General features: G+C 33.7%; 3 protein-coding genes across 4 annotated transcripts; 2 read left to right on the top strand and 1 right to left on the bottom strand.

Moving 5' to 3' along the window:
• The first annotated feature begins 1,163 nt into the window (after positions 1-1,163).
• On the top strand, positions 1,164-2,878 carry LOC108217670 (protein RGF1 INDUCIBLE TRANSCRIPTION FACTOR 1). Its single transcript, XM_017390542.2, has 4 exons — positions 1,164-1,318; positions 1,452-1,697; positions 1,841-1,981; positions 2,236-2,878. Exons 1-4 carry the CDS (start codon positions 1,316-1,318, stop codon positions 2,647-2,649), a joined length of 804 nt encoding a protein of 267 aa, XP_017246031.1. The 5' UTR covers positions 1,164-1,315; the 3' UTR covers positions 2,650-2,878.
• A 5,988-nt stretch (positions 2,879-8,866) lies between these two features.
• On the top strand, positions 8,867-9,643 carry LOC108216466 (uncharacterized). The gene has a single exon (XM_017389230.2). The coding sequence runs from the start codon at positions 8,938-8,940 to the stop codon at positions 9,547-9,549; it is 612 nt and encodes a 203-aa protein (XP_017244719.1). The 5' UTR covers positions 8,867-8,937; the 3' UTR covers positions 9,550-9,643.
• A 6,003-nt stretch (positions 9,644-15,646) lies between these two features.
• On the bottom strand, positions 15,647-18,725 carry LOC108215738 (protein ANTAGONIST OF LIKE HETEROCHROMATIN PROTEIN 1). Of its 2 annotated transcripts, none has more exons than XM_064092321.1 (2): positions 18,612-18,725; positions 15,647-17,162 (listed from the first exon to the last, which is right to left on the bottom strand). In XM_064092321.1, exons 1-2 carry the CDS (start codon positions 18,671-18,673, stop codon positions 15,734-15,736), a joined length of 1,491 nt encoding a protein of 496 aa, XP_063948391.1. In that variant the 5' UTR covers positions 18,674-18,725; the 3' UTR covers positions 15,647-15,733. The 2 variants fall into 2 exon arrangements, with proteins under 2 accessions (XP_063948391.1, XP_017243784.1); XM_017388295.2 differs by lacking the exon at positions 18,612-18,725 and adding an exon at positions 17,241-17,266.
• Positions 18,726-20,266: the final 1,541 nt, after the last annotated feature.

The following is a 20,266-nucleotide window of genomic DNA, read 5'->3' on the forward strand; positions in this document are numbered from 1 at the left end:
GGACGGATTCACAGCGGGCGCCGTGGGGTACTTGCCCCCACTAAATTCTGTATATGTATGATATATTTTTTATTATTGTGAAAAAGTTAATTATTGCCCCCATGATAAATGATCTAAAGTTAACATCAGGAGTAAGGTTTGATTCTTACCGGTGTTTTTTTCTCAAAAAAATTATCATTTTGCTTGCTTTTGTATGTCAATTTGTTTTATATTACGTTTAAACTGATATAAAATCTTACTAGTTATACGTTTAAACTTTTTTACCCCACAATTACCTATTTCTAGATCCGTCCCAGATTTCTCTGTTCATATGTGTTATTTGCTACATCACCATAACACGAGGACTTGAGGAGTAAGGTGACATAGCGAATAACACACATGACACAACCTTATTCGTGCTTAATAATTGCGTCAAACAAGACCTCTAATGCCACATTCAACTTTCAAAACTTACAACTTTAAGTCCTGAATCAAGATGAATTAAATTTGCTAAGAATTTTTTTTAAAGTATTAAAAAATATGGATTGTATTATTCGTAGTCACACTACTTAAATGGGGTCAAGTTTCAAATTGTAAAAATTAGCCAGCTAAATCTAGCTCGAGGCTCGAATACACATGTATGGTTACATAATCAAGAGATAGGAATCAAGGAAAATGAACTCACGATGAAAAAAAAATAGGGTCGGCAGCTTCTTCAAGAATTAACGGTGCGTTGGTGGCATAGGATTAGAGAGAGCTCTTAAGCCAAGGTGATAATAATATGTTTTGAATGGGAGACACAGAAACAGCGCCCACGTTCTCCTCCTCATATCTTACTCCCTCCCCCCTTTCTCTGTCTTTTAAAAAAGTAGAAGAAAAAGGAAAAAAATACAATAAAATCTTTTTAACTTTAGACAATACTCTCTCTGTTTTTTTTTATATGACGCTTTGACTTTTGGCACACACTTTTAAGTGCTTTGACCGGGTAGTTAAAAATATTATTTTTAAAATTTTCTTTTTCTGAATAAAAGTTTTGATTATATATTATTATTCACAAAAAGAAATTTTAAAAAATAATATTTATAACTACCCGGTCAAAGCACTTAAAAGTGTGTGCCAAAAGTCAAAGCGTCATATAAAAAAAAACAGAGGGAGTATGTTGTTTATGAAGTGTCAAAGAAATTTATATATAGCCTTGCTTCTCTTGTGATCCTCTATATATACACATTTCATTGCATACATTACATCCTCTCTTTAATAGTAATACCCTTTCATATATAACAGTGTCCCACACATATCCTCTCTCTGTTAGGTTTAAATTTTCGTACATACGATCATGGTACGTACTTTCTCTAGTCTTTTTTTTGCTTGGATCTTTAAGTTTGTAGCTAGCTAAATTACGTATACTAATGATATGTGCATCCTAGCGGTTTTTGTAATTGATGTTTGGGATACTTTTGGTGTTTAATCAGGGAATTGAGATGGCAGCTTGGTTGCAGTCACTTTGCACGGATAAGTTCTTCAGGGCATGCTCAATTCATGTAATGGCCAAGAAAAACGAGAAAAATATATGCTGTTTGGATTGCTGCACCAGTATTTGTCCACACTGCGTCCATTCTCATCGCTTTCATAGGCTTCTTCAAGTACGTCGCTATGTTTATCACGATGTTGTCAGACTTGAGGACCTTGAGAAACTCTTTGATTGCTCCAATGTTCAGGTACCTAGCTATTCAATTCTATTGATCTCCATTATGCATGCTGACTGTGTGTGATATATATTTGTATGCACAATTGCGATGCCTTTTAGATATCTAAGTTGATTCAGCTGTAATCTGTATAATTTGTGTTATGACATGATCAGGCGTACACGATCAATGCTGCAAAAGTTGTGTTCATCAGGAAAAGACCCCAGAACAGGCAATTCAAAGGCTCTGGTAATTACTGCACTTCTTGTGATAGAAGCCTCCAAGAACCATTTTACCATTGCTCCCTTGGCTGCAAGGTGATTTCATAAATAATTCTCCTCAGTTTCATATTACGTATATTTCATCTCCAATTCCCATGCTAAATTACATCCTGAGCCTAGATATGTCATCATAATATATCATGTCAAGTATATGATCCATCAAAGAGTAATCCATCATCAAAAAATCATGGAATTTCACAACATCAATCTGATCCTAAAGATCTGCATGCTTGTGCATCTCATTTTGTCAACGATATTCATGGAATTTGGCAATGCATGTTTTCAAACAGGTGGAATTTGTGCTAAAACACTATAGAGACTTGTCACCATTCCTGAGAAAATGCAAGACCTTAAAACTAGGTCCAGACTTCTTCATCCCACAAGACATGGGAGACGATATAATTTATGATCATGAAATGACGAACGAGTCACCCCATTCGACAATTGTGGATTCCGATGAACAGCCAATGAGCTATAACCATAATTATTCATCCGGCTCCTCGGGCTCCGAGAACATGAGTAGCAGCAGCATGTTGTGCACCAAGTTTGTTAGGAAGAAGAGAAGTGGAGTTGTTTATGTCTGTGGAGTGAATAATAATATTAGATCATCATCTAATAATAACAAGCAGCTGCATTCAGATGAAGACATGGCCACAAGCATGAGTAGAAGAAAAGGCATCCCCCAAAGATCTCCAATGTGTTAAACTGTAATCTGTGGGAACAATTACCACTTGGTCATATTTTATTCTGGGTTCAAACTTTGACTAGCTCATGGAACTACTTTAACTAATCTTTGTCTGTGTTTAGTTAAATAATTACTTGGTCGGGGGGTTTGTCTTAATGGTATCACGTGATTCCCAGTTCCAAGTAATGGTGTTGTACATTTCTATTACTAGTATATTCCATAAAATATGATTATGATTAATTATTTCATGGGTCGGAGGGCTTTCTTGTTCTATTCATTACCTTTCTCGATGCTTATACAATATAGATATCCTTCTCCCAATACACTCTTTACTGTTTTTTTTTTAAAAAAATATGCATCGGCAGAAATGTTGCATTCATGCACTATATACACATCACAATTCGCAGTACATATGGTTGTGGTGTGTTATAAAATATACAAGTATTTTAGTTTACATATTGATTGCAGATTTTTTTTATTATACAGCACAATTAATATTTTCGTTTGATCTTATTTTTGTATGACGAGATTCAAGGAGGGATTCGAACCCCCTTCACTCGTGTGACTTGAGAGGGTAAAGTAACCATCAATAAGACATGGAACTTGGTTTATATTAGTCTAAGTTTTGTGGTGATCACAGTTTATTTGGAGTATCAGAGTCTTGACCATCCATTCATCTTAAATTTGATACTGTCATCAGTGTACATATGTTTTGATACTATCTTCACATAAATAAAAAGTGTATAACAGTTACTTGAAAGAGTAATGTCAACTAAGGAGGGCGTTTCTCCGATAAGACTAAAGTCTATCACTGTGTTTATCTACAAAATGTCTATTACTGTATTCTTCTGCTCGTACATTGTAGGGGTTCTTGTAACTTCTGACTTGTCCCTCGGCTATTATTTTTTAGGCTTACAATTTCCGACTTTGTTCTGCCTTATCTTCTTGGCTTACAGCTTCCGTTGTAGTTTTGTAATTTATGCCGACATTGTTTTTTACTAATTTTGATGCACTATCTTCTGGGTTTACATTTTTCGTTGTAGTTTTGCGATGGATGTCGTGTCGTTTGTTATTGTTTTATCTAATGAGGTGGGATATGATTTCTAAATAACGTAGTATTAATCATGTATATTTTGAGACATTTTAGTTGATTGTGTTAATGTGTAAAAGAAATCACTATTGTTGATTCACTATTATTGATTTATTTACTTTTAACATTTTTCTTCATTATTATTTATTAACACGTAAATGCATCCTCACAATTATATTGATAATAATAAAATTATTTTATTTGTTCGATATGATTCTTCCGAGAAGCAACCAACTTAGAGTCTCTTGCTGCACTTATGACTTAACGCATATGATAAGCGCATATGATAAGCTGAGAGTTTAAAATATCTGTTTTCGTAATATGATATTTGTTTTATGACTTCTGTTGTAAGCTAGTTTTTGACCTTTTTTTTTCCAGCTTCTGTTTATTTACACAAAAAACATTTTTTATTTTGAGCTTAAAATTGGAAATGGGCCTCTTAGTCACATAACCAAGTTAGAGATACGTTTCAGAGTCTTTTGCTGAATGCTGCACTCAAACTCGGACTGAGATAAATGGTCCCTGTTGAGTCTTGGTGATTTGCTACGAAAGACTCACTCACGTTGGCTGTAGGCCCAGAGTGACATGCAAATAAATGGAGAGTACAAATTTTGTTTATAGCGATCTCTGGAAAATATCAGAAGTTGCTCGCTATTTACAGAAGTCTGTGTCGCTTGCCCCATGTGGAACCCAACGTAGCAACTTCTCTCGACTCAATTTTCAAATGATTGATCAGTCTCGACACTGGAGTCGGAACAAAAATTAATGTGGTCGATGCTGGTGTGAATGGAGAATTGGGGAGAGTGGGTTAAATTTCTGAGTAAGCAGACGAGAGATATTTTAAATTTTAAGTTCAATTCGTACATATTTAAGAGAATAAATTAATATCCATCCGAATCATTTTAAACTATTTTTAATTTTTTAACATATATATTAATATAGAAAAACTTATACTTGACAAAATATTTAAATTTTATGTTGAATTAAATTGAATTATAAATTTTTAATTGATATAATTTTTATAAAGTAAGTACAATGCTAAAGCTAAAATAGATGTATCCATTTTTATAATATGAAATCAAAACATGCTTAAAATAGCTTGCATGCTCCAATGCATGATTTTAAAATAGAACCAAAAAGATGTAAAATATGAAAATAAATACAAAAAATTAAATTAAAATTGTTTTTATATTCATTTCCCTCCAAATTCCCATTTTTGCATCTTCCATGGGACAATTATAATTATATCTGTATTTACAACAAGTATAACATTTTTTTATTTTAATATCTCATAGAAATACTAAATATTATAAGTGATGTTATATCAACTTTTATGATATTGCATAAGACGTACTTAAGTAGAAGTTGAGGACCACAACCATTGAGGTCGGCCCAAAATTGACCCAAGATGCTATAATACATCAATAGACATCTTCCATGATTCCATCCTTAGGCCTGGGGACTCCAGATATTTTATCATTCTTTTGATAGTTCAGACTTTAGATATTATTATATGATTGTATAATTTAGTCTCCAGATATTAAAATATGACCTTTCCACTAGTATCTTACTCTCTTTACATAAAAGTGAAAGCAACTCTTTATTTATATAGAATTCTATCTTGGTGCTGTGACACTTTTTTATTCTTAATATCAACATTAATTGATCCATCTTTTTAGCTATAATATACACAATCAACAAGAATAGTGTGCGCACAAGTACATTTCCCAGTGAAACAAATTAGAACTAAGCACCATCAACCTTAAGTAAAAGTGATCTAATACTTAATAAAATGCTGGGGTGTTTCAAGTTCACAATCAAATACTTCCTCCATCTTAATTTAAAATCTATAATTCTATTACCAATTTTTACATATATTAAAAATTTGTAAATATTTATAATATATTTCAGTGTAAATCGGTTAAATTGGTACTTAATCGGTGATTTCTATGTCAAAAATTGTATTAATCATAAGTCACACTCAAATTAATCGGTCAAAAATTGGTAAGAATTTCAAATTTTGTTGAAAAATATTGAATTTAATTTCGACTCACTGATCGGTGCCTTCGACATTCGATCATGATCCCTCTTTGTATAATATTGAGTGAATGTTATATTTGAAATGATAACTAAAAATAAATAATCTTGGGAATTATTGACAAATTTATACCAAACGAAACAAGAGATGATTAACTAATTTAAAAATAAAGTTTTTCCTGAAAGACCATCTGCTTGATTAATATAGGATGAAGTGAATATTAGTTTGTTTGGCGCACAAGACAACTGATTAAGAATAATGTAATGGCCAGGTTATGAGTAAAGTCAAAAGAGCTTTCAAGGAATACCTAATCTTGTTAACAGTCACCAACAAGTATATGGAATCTGTACGTAGTTAGAGTAGTGTTCGAGTATTCAAAGTCTTGGTCTCATGGAACAAGCTAGCATTATGACTTATGAGTAGAGTATTAAAGAGTGTGGCTTTGAATTTTATGATTCAGTTGAGCCAAAATGGAATGAGGACTTGGTCCAGCCATCAAGTCTTCTTTCCTTCCACTCAGCTGCTAGCCCACTAGCCAGTCTTCCAAATGGAGCTACTACTGCATACATACATTTAAGACCCATTGTTCCACATTCCTTGTTACCGGCGAACAGAACGGCACATATGACAGTTCAAGTTTAAACCACGTTTGAGAGTGCCAAAACGGACGACTCTTTCAATTTCGTTTTCGCTGTTTCTTAAATATATAAACTAAGGTAATAGTATGGTATCTTGAAAATTTAAGCTTTTTATACATGACATTGTTTTTATTATATAAATTATGATTATTTTTAAAGATATTACTTTTATCTTCATTCGGTGAAATCATCGTGTAAATGAGTTTTAATTCAACCAATGTTGTTTCTCATTACTTCAATTTCTCCTCGCGAACAATGTACATATACGCCGTACAATACGTTTTATCAATAAAAAAAAAATTCCTTTCTTTTTTGGATATCAACATCTTCGTGCAATGATTTGGGTAACAGAAGACCACCCTTTCGACACACACATATATATAATCTCTCTATATATATACACACACGCGCGAGAACAAATTTTCAATATGTGTAGTTTTAATTATCAACTCAAAACTAGCACGTCTATCATAATTTCTATAAAATATTTTTATCTAGTCTAAGTTATTAAATAATTGACTAACAGAAGGGCAAATTTCATTCAATGAATTACAATCATTTTTTGAAATTTGTACGTGCGGGACATCGGTTTGAGAATTCGAGCGATTTTGCGGGATATCATCAAATTCCTCACCAAGATCATAATCAAAAACATTCACCAACATCACAACAAATTCATCCCCAACATGACAACCACATCATCACCAACCTCCTCAAACACTTCGTCATCGTAATCATAAATATCTATTATTGGTGGCCTTTCAACATCATCATTCTCTTCCTTAATCTATCAATTCTAGGTTTGCTAAGTTTAATGGACTTAACAGGAGACATCAATTTAAGAAAAATGTAAAATACCATAAGATGAATAGAAACTAACCTTAATACAAGAATTCAAATTCCAAATTTCAAATTTCAAAACCCAAATTTTAAACTCCAAGCTTTGAAATTTATATATGACAACAACTAGTGTTATAAGTGATGTGTTAAAAAAAAAAAAGTAATGTATGGAGTTTTTAAACTCTAAAAATGGTGCACCGGAGATAATAGTCTTGTTTTGAACTGAACTGAAAGGTGATTGCTCGAGAGACATATAAGATATTAGTTTTTCTTCATTTCAATACGTCTCTATACTCTCATGTTTTCTCTTTCATTTAATAATAATTTAAATTTATTATTGTTTCATTATAAAATACACTCATAAAATATATTGTTAAAATTCATATATACTAAATTACTGAAATTAGTGGGGAACCTATATTGCAGATTACGGGGGAATGACCCCCCAGTCAACTCCCAGCCCAAACTAATGTATATGTGATATATTTAGGTTTTTTTTTTAAACAATGTGATATATTTAGTTGTATAATTAGTTTATACTCATGGGCACATTCTAATAACTAAATTCTAATTTTTTGGCTCATTTTGATTGGTGTAGTTGTTATATATGGAGGAGGTCTATCATCATTAAAGAGTATGAGCCACTCAAAATAAATCAGATTTATAAATTTTAGTGCTTAGTATGGGGACACAACATAAAAAATCGTATATTAAAGCTCGGCCACCAAAATCGATCAAAATTATAGTTGTATTAGTTTATACTAAGGTGATAATGTACTTTGTGTAATAGAATGGTTTTCATTGTTATCTTTAAATTATTTTCTATTGCTTATTGTGTCCACGGAAAAATTTTATTTTTTGGTCCGTCACTGACTGATATATTATGCGTAAAAGAGTAGTTCTACGTATCGCAATTATGTTCCCAAATTTTCCTCAAATAACATGGTAGATATATTGCTAATTTTAATTGGATGGTTGATGTATATAGGTCTTTTTTTAATAGTTTAAGTTAAATCAATACCTTTTGTTAAGGTGAGAAGTATTTATTGGTCATGATTTTTGTGCATGCAACGAGGTCATGATTATTAATGAGATTTTAACCAATAGAAATCCTTCATCTAATCAAAAAGTGGTTGTTAACGTGTGCTCCCAGAAAATCGTTAAAAGCATCTCCAACGACGTTGGGTATAATCGTTGACCAAATGGGACCTGTAAGACATTATGTAAAATTTGCTGAATTTAGTCATTCGTAGGAGGTTGGCTAAAATTATAGATAACAGTTGAGTATGGTTGGAGTTGAGTTTTTCGAGCTAATGACTAATTTTTTTTATTTTTAATATGTCAACTCATCTTTTAACTAATGACTTTCAATGCTCAGAGATGCCGACAAATTACTTAACAATAACAACTTTCCACGTGTACACCATAACGTGTGCCACCACAAGACAAAAACAACGAGCGTGACATCCAGGCTTTCTCCCCACCACAGTTTCGCCGTTGGATTAACGCCTCTGTTTTTTCTCTATCCTGGTGCGCACTTGCCCTTGCCCACCGTTTCAATTAACTTAACCATGGTTAAATTCCAACCCTAGTTAAACCCCCCTTTTCTCACCCTATATATACTCATCCTCCCACAAGCCAGGTTTGCCAAATCAAACAACAAAACCCCCCTCATTACAGAACACACAACACAAAACTCTCATGGCAACCTCAAATAGAAGAACAGGAAGCAACAGTTCTGTCCTCCGCCCCCAGTTTCCTTCTGGAAGCTTCCACTCCCCGCGCTCCTCGGGATCCTCGCCGTTCGCTTCTTCCTCCGCCGCCTTCTCCTCACACACCTCCCCTTTTCTCCGCCGATCAGCCTCGCCGCCACGTGTCAATCTCTACAACTCATCTTCATCGTTAAAATTCTCAATCGACCGCGCTGACTCGCCGAGCCGATCAATCTCCGCGGCGCGCCGCAACGAGACCGTGAAGAAGCCAGGCAACGCGCCGATACCGAGTCAGAAGCGGAGCTGTATGTGTTCGCCGACGAATCATCCCGGCTCGTTCCGCTGCAGTATGCACAAGAATGCGGCGAATGTATCGAACCAGACGACGTCGTATAGAGGCAACAGGCTGAACGAGCGGAGATCGGCGATGACGAATTCGCTGGTGAGAATCGGCACCGTGGAAGGTGAATTGATGAAAAGAACATTGGCGGCGCTGATTAGGCCGTCGTCGCACAGTCAGAAGCGGCGGGGTTCGTTTCAGCCGAGGCCGAGTAGGCTGTCTGTTATGTCCAAAGCAGAGGATGTTCCTTCAGACCAGTAGCTTATAGTTCTTACTCAATTTTGATGTCAATTAAACTATAGGATTCAAACGGATTGTATATATTAGTTTAATGAATTTTGATGGACATATATTATTTTTTATGTGCATACAAAAATTGTTGTTAATACCAGTTGCGACTTGCGGCCATTAATGGATTTTTCAAGAGTTCAACCTGTAAATTTTAATTAATCTCTTGTATCGGTTGTAAATGTTAAGTAACGCTCTTTCTGATGGCATTACCTTTGGAGAATTGAAGAATTCAAGACCCTTTTGATATCCTGAGTTTTGATATTATATTAGTCAAAAAAGCAAACTTTAGTTTCTCGTGTTAAATTGGAAACAATTTAGTATGTTAAATCCGGAACAATTTATGTAAATCGAGTAATGATATTATATATATGATATTTTATGTCAAAAAAAAATCTAAAATTCATGAGTGTATTGCTGAGTAACAAATTTTTCTATAATCAGAATGATTCTTTATCTAGATCATATTCACCATTCGTTAAGTAACAAAATCTTTCGTTCTACGCGTATTTGATTGAGATTTTCATAAAAAATCATTAATGAAATATGAGGGTAATTAATTGTGATGGTTTAAAATTCATTAAAATCTTAAATTATTCAGTTGGGATTTTATATTATAGTACCAAATCCAATGGTAGTTAATCAGAATTTTAAATAATATTTAAATTCAGATTGTATTAAATTGATATTGTTTCACTAAAATATGATGATATTCATTATTAGATTTTTTTGGACTCGGTTAAGTGATGGATTTTATTGGATTTCTCGGTATATCCTTTCTTAATACCTGAGTCAACCACACTATGCAGTTAACCAATCAGAAAAAAAAAATTATTTTAAGATCAATCAGAGGCCATTTCTAAATTTTAGACCAATCATATTCAGTTAACCAATCTGAAAAGAGAAATTATTTTAGTACCAATTAGAGATCATTCCTAAATTTTAGACCAATCATATTCATTCTCCAACTTTCCATCTACCACGCTATGCAGTTAACCGATCAGAAAATAGGAATTATTCTAGGACGAATCACATCACAAGTCATTATAATACCTGAGTTTAGAGCATCTCCAACGGTGTTGGCTATAATCGTTGGCTAAATTGGACCTGTAACACATTATGTAAAATTTGCTGAACCTGTAATACATTTTGCTTCAATGGTATTGGCTATATTGGTTGGCTATAATTTAAAAATAGTATGTTATTAATATTTTAAAATTTTAAAATAGAATATATCAGTTTAATATGGTAATAAATGATGTGCAATCTTCTTACAGATTTCTTACAGACCTGTAGAGGTTCGACAAATTTAGCCATCCATAAGAGGTTGGCTAAAATTATAGACAACAGGTTCACGTGGTTGGAGTACTATTTTTTCAGAACGTTGGCTATATTTTTTTAATTTTGGAATGCCAACTCATTTTTTAGCCAAGGACTTTGTATGGTTGGAGATGCTCTTACCACACAATGCAGTTAACCAATCAGAAAAGAAGAATTATTTTAGAACCAATCAGAAGTCATTCCTAAATTTTAGACCAATCATATTCATTCTCCAACTTTTTTTCTACCACTGTATGCACTTAACCAATCAGAAAATAGAATTATTTTAGGACCAATCAGAAGTCATCATTCCTAAAATTTAGACCAGTCAGATTCATTCTCCAATTTTCCTTCTACCACTGTATGTATGCAGTTAACCAATCAAAAAAAATATGAATTATTTTAGGACCAATCATTCGGATATAAATTAATTTTTGCGTACAAATTAATTAAATTATATAATTTATTATAATAATGATAACTGATATCAGGGGATGCATCCACCCCGACCCGATCGACCTTAATCTGACATTTTTTTTATTTAAAACGGAAAATTGAAAAAAAAATTATGGACCTGAAATTACTCGCCCCACTCCCGTCCATATTCTCTAACTGTCTCCCTAATCCTCATATATAGTTATTACGTAATTGTTGACAATAATATAATTTTATATGTACATTTTTTATTCTCTTATTAGTTTTCAATATTTCATATTGTGAAAACAAATTAATTTAGATCAACATCAGTGCAAATTTAGGAATCAGTATAAAACTAAGATAATTCAGATTTTGCCTCTAAAACCGGGAGCAGGAATTGCATTCTATAATCTCTAAACGATAGTCGATCCTTGTATAATATTTGATTGAAAAGAAAATATAATTATTTTATTTCATATAATACGGGGTGTAGATGAGAGTATTTAAAAAATAATATTATTTTTTAAAAAAATAATATTATTTTTTAAAAAAATTATACCTATATTATGTAATAAAATTATATAAATGATAAAACAATATATACTTGAATTTATAAGTATACAAATTTATTTTTTATTTTATAAAAATAACCATTCGGTGCGTGGCACGGATAAAACGCTAGTTTTATGTAATCTCTGAGATTTTGAAGTTTTGCATTTAAATCTTAAAAAAACTAGATCAACTCTTGAACATTTTATTAAGAATTCGTACAAAATCAAATCATACAAAATCCATTAAAATTCATAAATTAAAAACTAAGTATCTATTAAGATACCAATCAAATACACCCTTGCGAGCTAGAGTTTCGTTTCCCTGCGCATACTGATTTATGTTCTGCAGCCCCTCCTGTTTTAAGTTGGTATAGCCATGGGGATTCCTTCAACTTGGCCATTCATATTGGCACATCTAATGTCTTAACTCTTAAGTATCATTTTCTCTATTAGGTGTATCGATACGAGTTTATGACGATTAAATAGAAATTAGATATTTTGTAGGTCGATGCCGATAGGTACACCATATTCCCAATACGACACATTTCACTATCGGTCCATTTATATATCGGCTGTCAAGCAATGCACCCGGTTCATGTAAATGTCTACAAGACCTGTCTCCGTCATTGCGCCACTTTAATCATAAAAAATTGGAATTTCTATCGCATAAAGAGATGATAAGTTAGCAAAGAAAAATGAGGTTCTGGATAAGGATGTGATGGCCTACACGAGATTCCACGACTTATTTATACGAATATAATTCTTTTCCCGGAAAGAAAGAAAATGCAGTCACAAAAACACTAGATGCGTCTGCCATGAACACTCAATAATACTCCCCATTAAACACTCAACTCTATTAAACACTCAACTCTTCTGTCAACTGTCACTGTGTGAGTTTATTATTTCAAGAATAAGAAACGAAAAGAAAAAACAAACGTTAATTAAAAATCCAGAACAACGTTGCGTAGTCTTGCGGGCTGCGGGGAGTTTCCTCTATACACCTCTCGGACAATAGCATACCTCACATGATAGTCGAAAAATGCTGTTTTTATCAAAATATGCGGGGTTAAAAGTCAAACCTATTAAATTTCTATAACAATGGAATAAGTATTTTTATATATGAATGTTTAGAAGATCATGGACATCGAGAAGAAAATAAAAAACAAAAACACAAGCAAAACAATTTTGGTGACACTAAAAAACTTTTGTAAAAATTTAAAAACCGCGGTGGGAATATCACATCCAAATATCCACTATGATGATGCATCCATTTACAAGTATGAGAAATACAAGATAATTACAAAAAGACGCAGTTATCGGCTTTAGGTGCAATTGCCGTTCGGCAGCAGTGTGTACCCATCATCAGAATGATTTGAGATTTATGAAGATATGTGATTCAGTTGATAGAAGATGAAAAAGATAAAGCCATTTTATGTTAATATATGCATCTGTGTGTATATCGATTTGTATATATTCGGGCTTGGTTGTGGATTTATACGTAAGAAAGGAGTTACATAGGGTAGAAGATGAAGTTGTAGGCTTGTACAAGTCTCTTGGTGATAATCTCTTAGAATTATGTTATAACGCAATAAGTATAAGATAATTCAAAGTTTGGTTGTGTAGTCATGCAGTGTGCAGGAGATATCTCAATATAATGTCATGTCTGTTTCCCCTTTCTTTTATCATCCGTGTGTGTGTGTATGTGTGTGTGTGTTTGTTTTCCAAGAGTCCAATCGCTCATGTAAATCCTATTTTCTCTCCACTTAACTCCCACGTGCATGTAACTTCTCTCTATTGCTCTGCCTTATCTGGTTGTTAAAGATCTATTCTTGGTAGTTATGCGGAAAATAAATTACAACCGTTTTTATCCCGTCGGTTCGTCATGTCAGCTCAACTTCCCGTCGTGTTCAGACGCATGTAAAATCTGGGTACAACATATGCTTGCGCGACTCGGTAGTCAAACTTGTGCAAAGTCTTTTTTGTGCATTAAACACAACCCAGAACGCTCCCCTTCTCCATTACACAGCATTTCACCGAAATACTTATGTTATGTTAGGGAGTGTTATTAAAATTTGTTATGCTGTTATAAAAGCTGCAGGTAAAAAAGTGTCGTAAAAATCAGTTTATAATTTGATATTTTTTTTTGATATTTACATATTTTAAGTTATAATATAAAAATAATAAATTTTTTGTTGAGTATTGATGAAATACTACTTTTTTGAAAAGCGAGGAGATCCGTTTTTTTTCTATAAGCAGTTTCTGAACTAAATCTATTGTTCGAAAAAACTGTTTTTAAAATTATCAAAATATTTCGTCATATTTCAGCAAAAAGGAGTTGTTGCTGCATAGACGATACCAAACGGAGACTTATGCTGGTCTATCCAAATAAGCATGGCCTCCGCCACTTTGACGCAGGGAGGAAGAAAAAACCCACGCCACAACCCAGGTCCCTCTGGTTTATCATCCCAACAGACTGACACAGCATCCAACCTCAAACTCCACCCTCTCTGTGTCTAAGGTTTTGTCAGTATTAATTTTGTACAGGTAAACATTTAACTGCACATCTATCATGGAAGAGACCAGTCCACCGGAATATCACTCATCCTTGACATTTAACACCATAAAGCCTAGTGCTATTCTTCAGCACTCTTATTTCTCTTTTGCTTAAAATTAACAGTGTCATCAACTGTCAAAGACCTGGGAAATCTCCTTTAGTAGCATTCCCTCCGTCCCATTTTTATTCTCAGTAGTCTACGCCTTTTTTTATGTATCTCATTTCCTAGGGATTCTCGTTAGAGTAAACAGCAACAAGTTCCCTTCAGGACATAAGCAGGGTGAAGTTTAGGCTCCTGATTGATGTCAACTGGGAATCATATAAGTGACAACCGGTTTACCAGGATCTTGAATGAATAAAGAAGCAAATGATAAGAATTTTGAAGAAACAATTGATATCCGTCGGAAATAAGGAAATAGGGTGTCATCAAAGCTACACAAAAACCGAACTTGAGAAAGTAAGAGTTGTGTTATGTTGAACAACCATTGACTTGAAAAATATATTATGTACAAACACGGTGCATAACGTATTTTACATATTCTTTCCAAAAAATCAACAAATCAATTTACACTTCAAATGAAGGAGAGGAAATAGGCAAAAGCTTCAAGCAATTATTGATGGTTAAAACTACTATAACTTAAAAAAAATAGCATATGTAAATGGGCAAGTAGAAGGGTATAACACAAAAAAAAAGGTATGGGCACGTAGAAGGGTATAACATAAAAATAAAAGCATATAAATATGGGCAAGTAGAAGGGAACTATTTAGAGAGCAACAAACGCTTTGAAGCCACCAATGAGAAAAGTTAAACAAAATGAAGAGACATGAAACTCCTGAAATACAAAATCAGTACTATTAGTAGTCATGAAGTACATAATAGAGATTACAGAGGTGGGCCAAATAAAAAGTTAAATTAAAAGCATAAGTGAAGGCTAAAAACACACAAGGCGGGTTTATGTCTTATGACTTATCACTATACTTCTTTTAAATTCAAGGACACTACAGATCTATAACGTATACATTGTAAATGAATTTGGGCAAACTATGATCGATATCCCCAGAATTTCTGCTCTCAAGTGATGCTTTAAATAGAAGGAATATGCCTTTTAAGAGAAACTAATCAACAATGCAATTTCATGACTAAAAATTAGGCAAACAGGCAAAAATATTTAGTCTAAAACGGAGCACATAACTAATATTTAGTCTGAAACAGAGCAAATAACTAATATTTAGTCTAAAACAGAGCAAATAACTTTTAAATCCCGACACATAAACAGAAACTCTTTACAAGAAAACGACAAGAGTGACTACAGGCTCATGAACTTGGACTAACCCGACTCAAATGCACAGCAAGCGCATTTCTAATCCTATTACCACTCTCATCTACTTCTCCGTCGAAAACAGGAAGTTCGAAATCCCTAGTATACTCCACATTGTTCTCAGGCGACACCTCACTACACTTGATCAGAAAGTTATGAAGCAAACAACATGCTACAATAACGAAAGGCAATGCTTCAACACATCCTTCTTTCCACTCCTTTGTTAATAACTGCCACTGATCCCTAACCTTTCCAAAAGCTGTAGCAACCATTTTCATAGCATCCTTATGCACTGAATTAAAAGCTCTACGCGATGCATCCATATCATCAGTTTCATCAAAAGGCGTAATCAACCAAGGCAAAACAGGTAAACATGATTCCCCCAAAACATACTGACGCACTGAATTCCCATCCTTAAGCTCAAAAGCAGGTCCATCCAACAACTCCTTTGAATCCTCAACTCGCGAATAAAACTCCGATTGCCTTAAAATCGAAACAGGTTTCACATTACTTGGCCAACCAGCTGACACATCCAAGAACCTCCCTTCCGAATCAACTAAAGCTTGAACCATCACAAAACCATCATTCCCAAACAAATTCCCTTCGACTTTAAACCGATCAAACCCTAAAACCCCACAACAATTCGGTAGCGAAATCCACCCAAACCCAACCACAATTCTATTAATATCCGTCTTCAACTCAAACAAATGCGCCAGCTTATCAACAACCCCTTTACAAACAGTATGAAAAGCCAAACAAGCAGTAGCTGAATCCATACCGAACCGGTTCCCCACAGCCTTATAGTGAGCAGAATGAGCGAGACGAAAAAGCGCAGCACCAAGAGCATAATTAGGCTGAACAGGAGCAAGACCAGACAGGGAAGGAGTGAGAAGTCGGAGAAGAAGAGTGAACGAAGTTTTCGACATTCGAAACCACTCAGTCCATCGACTATCATACTCATCAGCTGCATCCTCCAGAAACCTGTGAAACCAACACGGCCTTTTCGTCTCAGAAGGTGGTGGGTTAGAGAGAGAAGAGGAGTTGTTAGAGAGAGAGAGGTGGATTTCAGAGAGAGAGCGCGCCGCGGCTGAGATTTGAGCTTCTAGAGCTAGGGCTTGAGATGGGTGGAGCTGCAGATCGTTGTCGGAGAGGAATTTATAGGCGGCCCTGGTGGCGCCCGCAACCTGTTCGATGTTTTGTCTCAGAGCATCAGGGGTTTCAATTGGGGCGTTTTGAGGAGGGATTGTTGGTGGGGTTGGAAGGGGCTGTTTGGATTTGTATTTTTTCTTTTTGGGTTTGGTTTTTCCGGCGGAAGTGGAGGCCATGTTGGTGCTTTCGGAATCGGAGATTGAGGATTGGGGCTCTGGCTCCTGTTGTTGTTGGTAGTACTGGTTCCTTGAGCTGCCACTGCCCATCATCACCATCCTACAAAACAATGTGCCATGTCAGCTTGTTTTCCTAATATTATTATTTTCGTAATTTATGTAATTTCTAACATATTACTTGCTTGGCATGTGAAAATGGTAAGATACAGGCAGAAATACTTGGATTAATTCTGTAAAATTGGAGTCGAGTATATCAACGTCGTGAAAATTGAAAAGTGTGATATTCACGTTAGTTCCCGGAAAATGAAGGTCGACAAATTAAATCCAATGAAGTGTTTGAAGAGTGGACGAGTATTCATAGGGGAATGTTATATCCAGAGTAATCTTTTAATATCCAGAACAATTTGCAAGAATTTGTGTTGAAAGTGTATGATTTGTAGAATTTGTGTTGAAAGGGTATGATTTGTGTAGATGAAGGAAGTTGAGAATTGAATATGCTCTGTAACTAAAAACGTTGCTCTCGATTTAACATTTTCCTATTCAAAAATTAGAACAAAATGATGATACTGAGTGCTAATCGACCCGTAAAATACGAATTCGGGTTGTAGTTTTTCGATTTTGGATCGAATACTGGTTCCACCCAAAATCAACCTGAAAAAAGGTCATTTTCGAGTTGAATTCGGTTTACTCGAAACTGACCCGAAATTACTCGAAAATTAATATATAATACAAATATTACATATATATATATATAATTTTTGTAATATTTATTAGTTAAATTTAATAAAAATTAATTTATACAAATTAAAATAATATTTATTTATTATTTTAAAAAATATTTATTAATAAATATTTCGGGTCGGGTTACCAGCGGGTAGTGCAGGGCGGGTTCAGGTTGGATATTCAGACCCATTAAAAATTTCAGGCTGGGTATTTTTAACATGTGACTGTCAACCCGACCCGAACCCGATCAGATACCCGAAATTTCCAACCCTAGGCCTAAAGCTGAAAGATAGATCAAATTAAGAGGGGTGTATTGGATTGGGATTTTAAAGCATTTTTTTGCATTCATGAAATCCGAGGGTATTCGATTGGGATTGTTTGAAATCCATTAAAATCTCGAGGTATTCAATTGAGATTTTAAATTATGCTACAAAATCTGGTGGTATTCAATTGGGATTTTAAATTATGCTTTAAAATACGATGGTATTCAATTGGGATTCTTTAAAATCCATTAAAATCTGATGGTATTCAAATGCTGATGGATTTTTTTGCATTTCATAAAATGATGGATTTTGTGGCATTCTTCAGTGTATTTTAAGTTTTTTGAAATCCCACCAAAATCAATGGGATTTTGAAGCATTGTGCTTAAATCCTATAAACTCTGCGACATTTTATCAAGAATCCGCACAAAATCAAAATCACACACAATCCATTAAAATCTATAGACTAAAAACAATCCATTAAAATACAAGTATCAGATATCATCAAAGAGAAGACTTGGAAGAATATATAAATTTCTAGCAAGATTAATTTTTTCAGTACTTACTCGTTTCTTGTGCCTCCTGTTCCCGTTTGATTTTTGCTCTTGTTACCTCTTCTGTTACCCATTGAAGGATCAGAATGAAGAAGTTCTAGTATCGTCTCCCTTGTCACTGCTCGATTAATGTTCTTATTCTTTCTTCTCTAATTCATCGAACAATGCAGATACAGAAATGGTTTTGTGAAGGACAACCCTCTTTTTACTATTATAGTGATACTTTTTTTACGTTTTTTGTCACGTTATACTTTATATGTTAAACAGAATTGAGATAAATACAAAAATATTACATCAGATTAATCGCAGACGTTACAAGATCTTACCGTAAAATAATAAATATATTGTTTCAAGAGTTAAATGTAGTTCTCAAAAATTTCGTCATCATGATACAACAAGCATTATAAAAACACAATAAAAATTACATAAACAATAAACACTTTTGTAGTAAAATGTTTAAATCAATATTTAAATGATTTCGGCATTCTTAGATTCAAAATAATCAATCATACATACATACATACATACACACATAAATATATAGAGAGGGTTACTCCAATGAGAAATTCTTAAAATGAGAACCGTGAGAACTTCCTTAATTTATCATATTTTGACTAATCTAAACATCAAACTAGTGGGTACCCAATATAAAAAATGTATATAAAACTAGTCTCTCCCTAGCTAGTCAAAAAAAAAAATTCAAAAAAAAAGTCCATTGCCACGTCATGAGTGATTTTTTTTTTTGGCTAGCTAGGTGAAGACCTTGATGATATACATTTTTTGTGAAGGTGCCCCTGGCGGGGCCCTTCAAATGAATGAGATTTTGATAAATTAAAAAAGTTCTCACGGTTCTCATTTTAAGAAATTTCTAATTTGAGCAAGTGCATATATATATATATATATATATATATATATATATATATATATATATATATATATTAATATTAGTGGGACTTTAATAAATTCCGCTCTTATGATTTATGAACCATGACCCCACTCATATGGTATAACTAAAAGATTTCTCAATTACTTTTAGCTTTCTCACTAGTTTTACACTGGCCTTAATTTTCTTGAATATGCAATCGTAGAGATTATTGTGTTTCACGGTTGCGTTAATTTGTTAAGTCGATTATAATTCTGATGTAATAATTTTGATTTAAACTAATCCATTAACATAAATAGTTCATGAGAGAAAATTGACTTATTATTTGAGCCCCAGAGGATTGACACGACGAACTACTTAGTTTTCGGATACGAGATTTCCATATCCTCGTAATTTGATAACTTCAACTCCATTAACAACTACTTATGAATCTTTTTTCGATTTACACTTATTATCTCAAAATTTGGATCAAACTAATTCATTGACACATATAGTTCATAGGAGAAAATTTGAATTTTTAGGATTTTAGAGGATTGACAGGACGAATTACTAGTTTTCAAATACGAGATATTCATTCGAGTCACTATGGGCGACATGCCCATGAAGATGCGGACTACTTGCACGGAAAGATCCTATGAAGTTTCACTATTTTCTATTGTGAATTTTACACTTCTCATTAGTATAATCAGAACTTTGACATTTGATATATTTTATTCTGTAATATGCGAACTGATAATCGATCCTTATGTAATATTTGATTATAAAGAAAATACGATCTATTATA

Source organism: Daucus carota, chromosome 4 (genome assembly GCF_001625215.2).
Source record: "Daucus carota subsp. sativus chromosome 4, DH1 v3.0, whole genome shotgun sequence".
Classification (NCBI taxonomy): domain Eukaryota; kingdom Viridiplantae; phylum Streptophyta; class Magnoliopsida; order Apiales; family Apiaceae; genus Daucus; species Daucus carota.

Bases quoted from the DNA above. Each gene is read 5' to 3' on its own strand.
- LOC108217670 (XM_017390542.2), top strand. The intron at 1,698-1,840 runs GTACCTAGCTAT...TGACATGATCAG, and splicing joins TTGATTGCTCCAATGTTCAG to GCGTACACGATCAATGCTGC. The intron at 1,982-2,235 runs GTGATTTCATAA...GTTTTCAAACAG, and splicing joins ATTGCTCCCTTGGCTGCAAG to GTGGAATTTGTGCTAAAACA.
- LOC108216466 (XM_017389230.2), top strand. From the start codon at position 8,938: ATGGCAACCTCAAATAGAAGAACAGGAAGCAACAGTTCTGTCCTCCGC.
- LOC108215738 (XM_064092321.1), bottom strand. From the start codon at position 18,673: ATGGGTAACAGAAGAGGTAACAAGAGCAAAAATCAAACGGGAACAGGA. The intron at 17,163-18,611 runs GTAAGTACTGAA...ATTGTTTTGTAG, and splicing joins ACAGGAGGCACAAGAAACGA to GATGGTGATGATGGGCAGTG.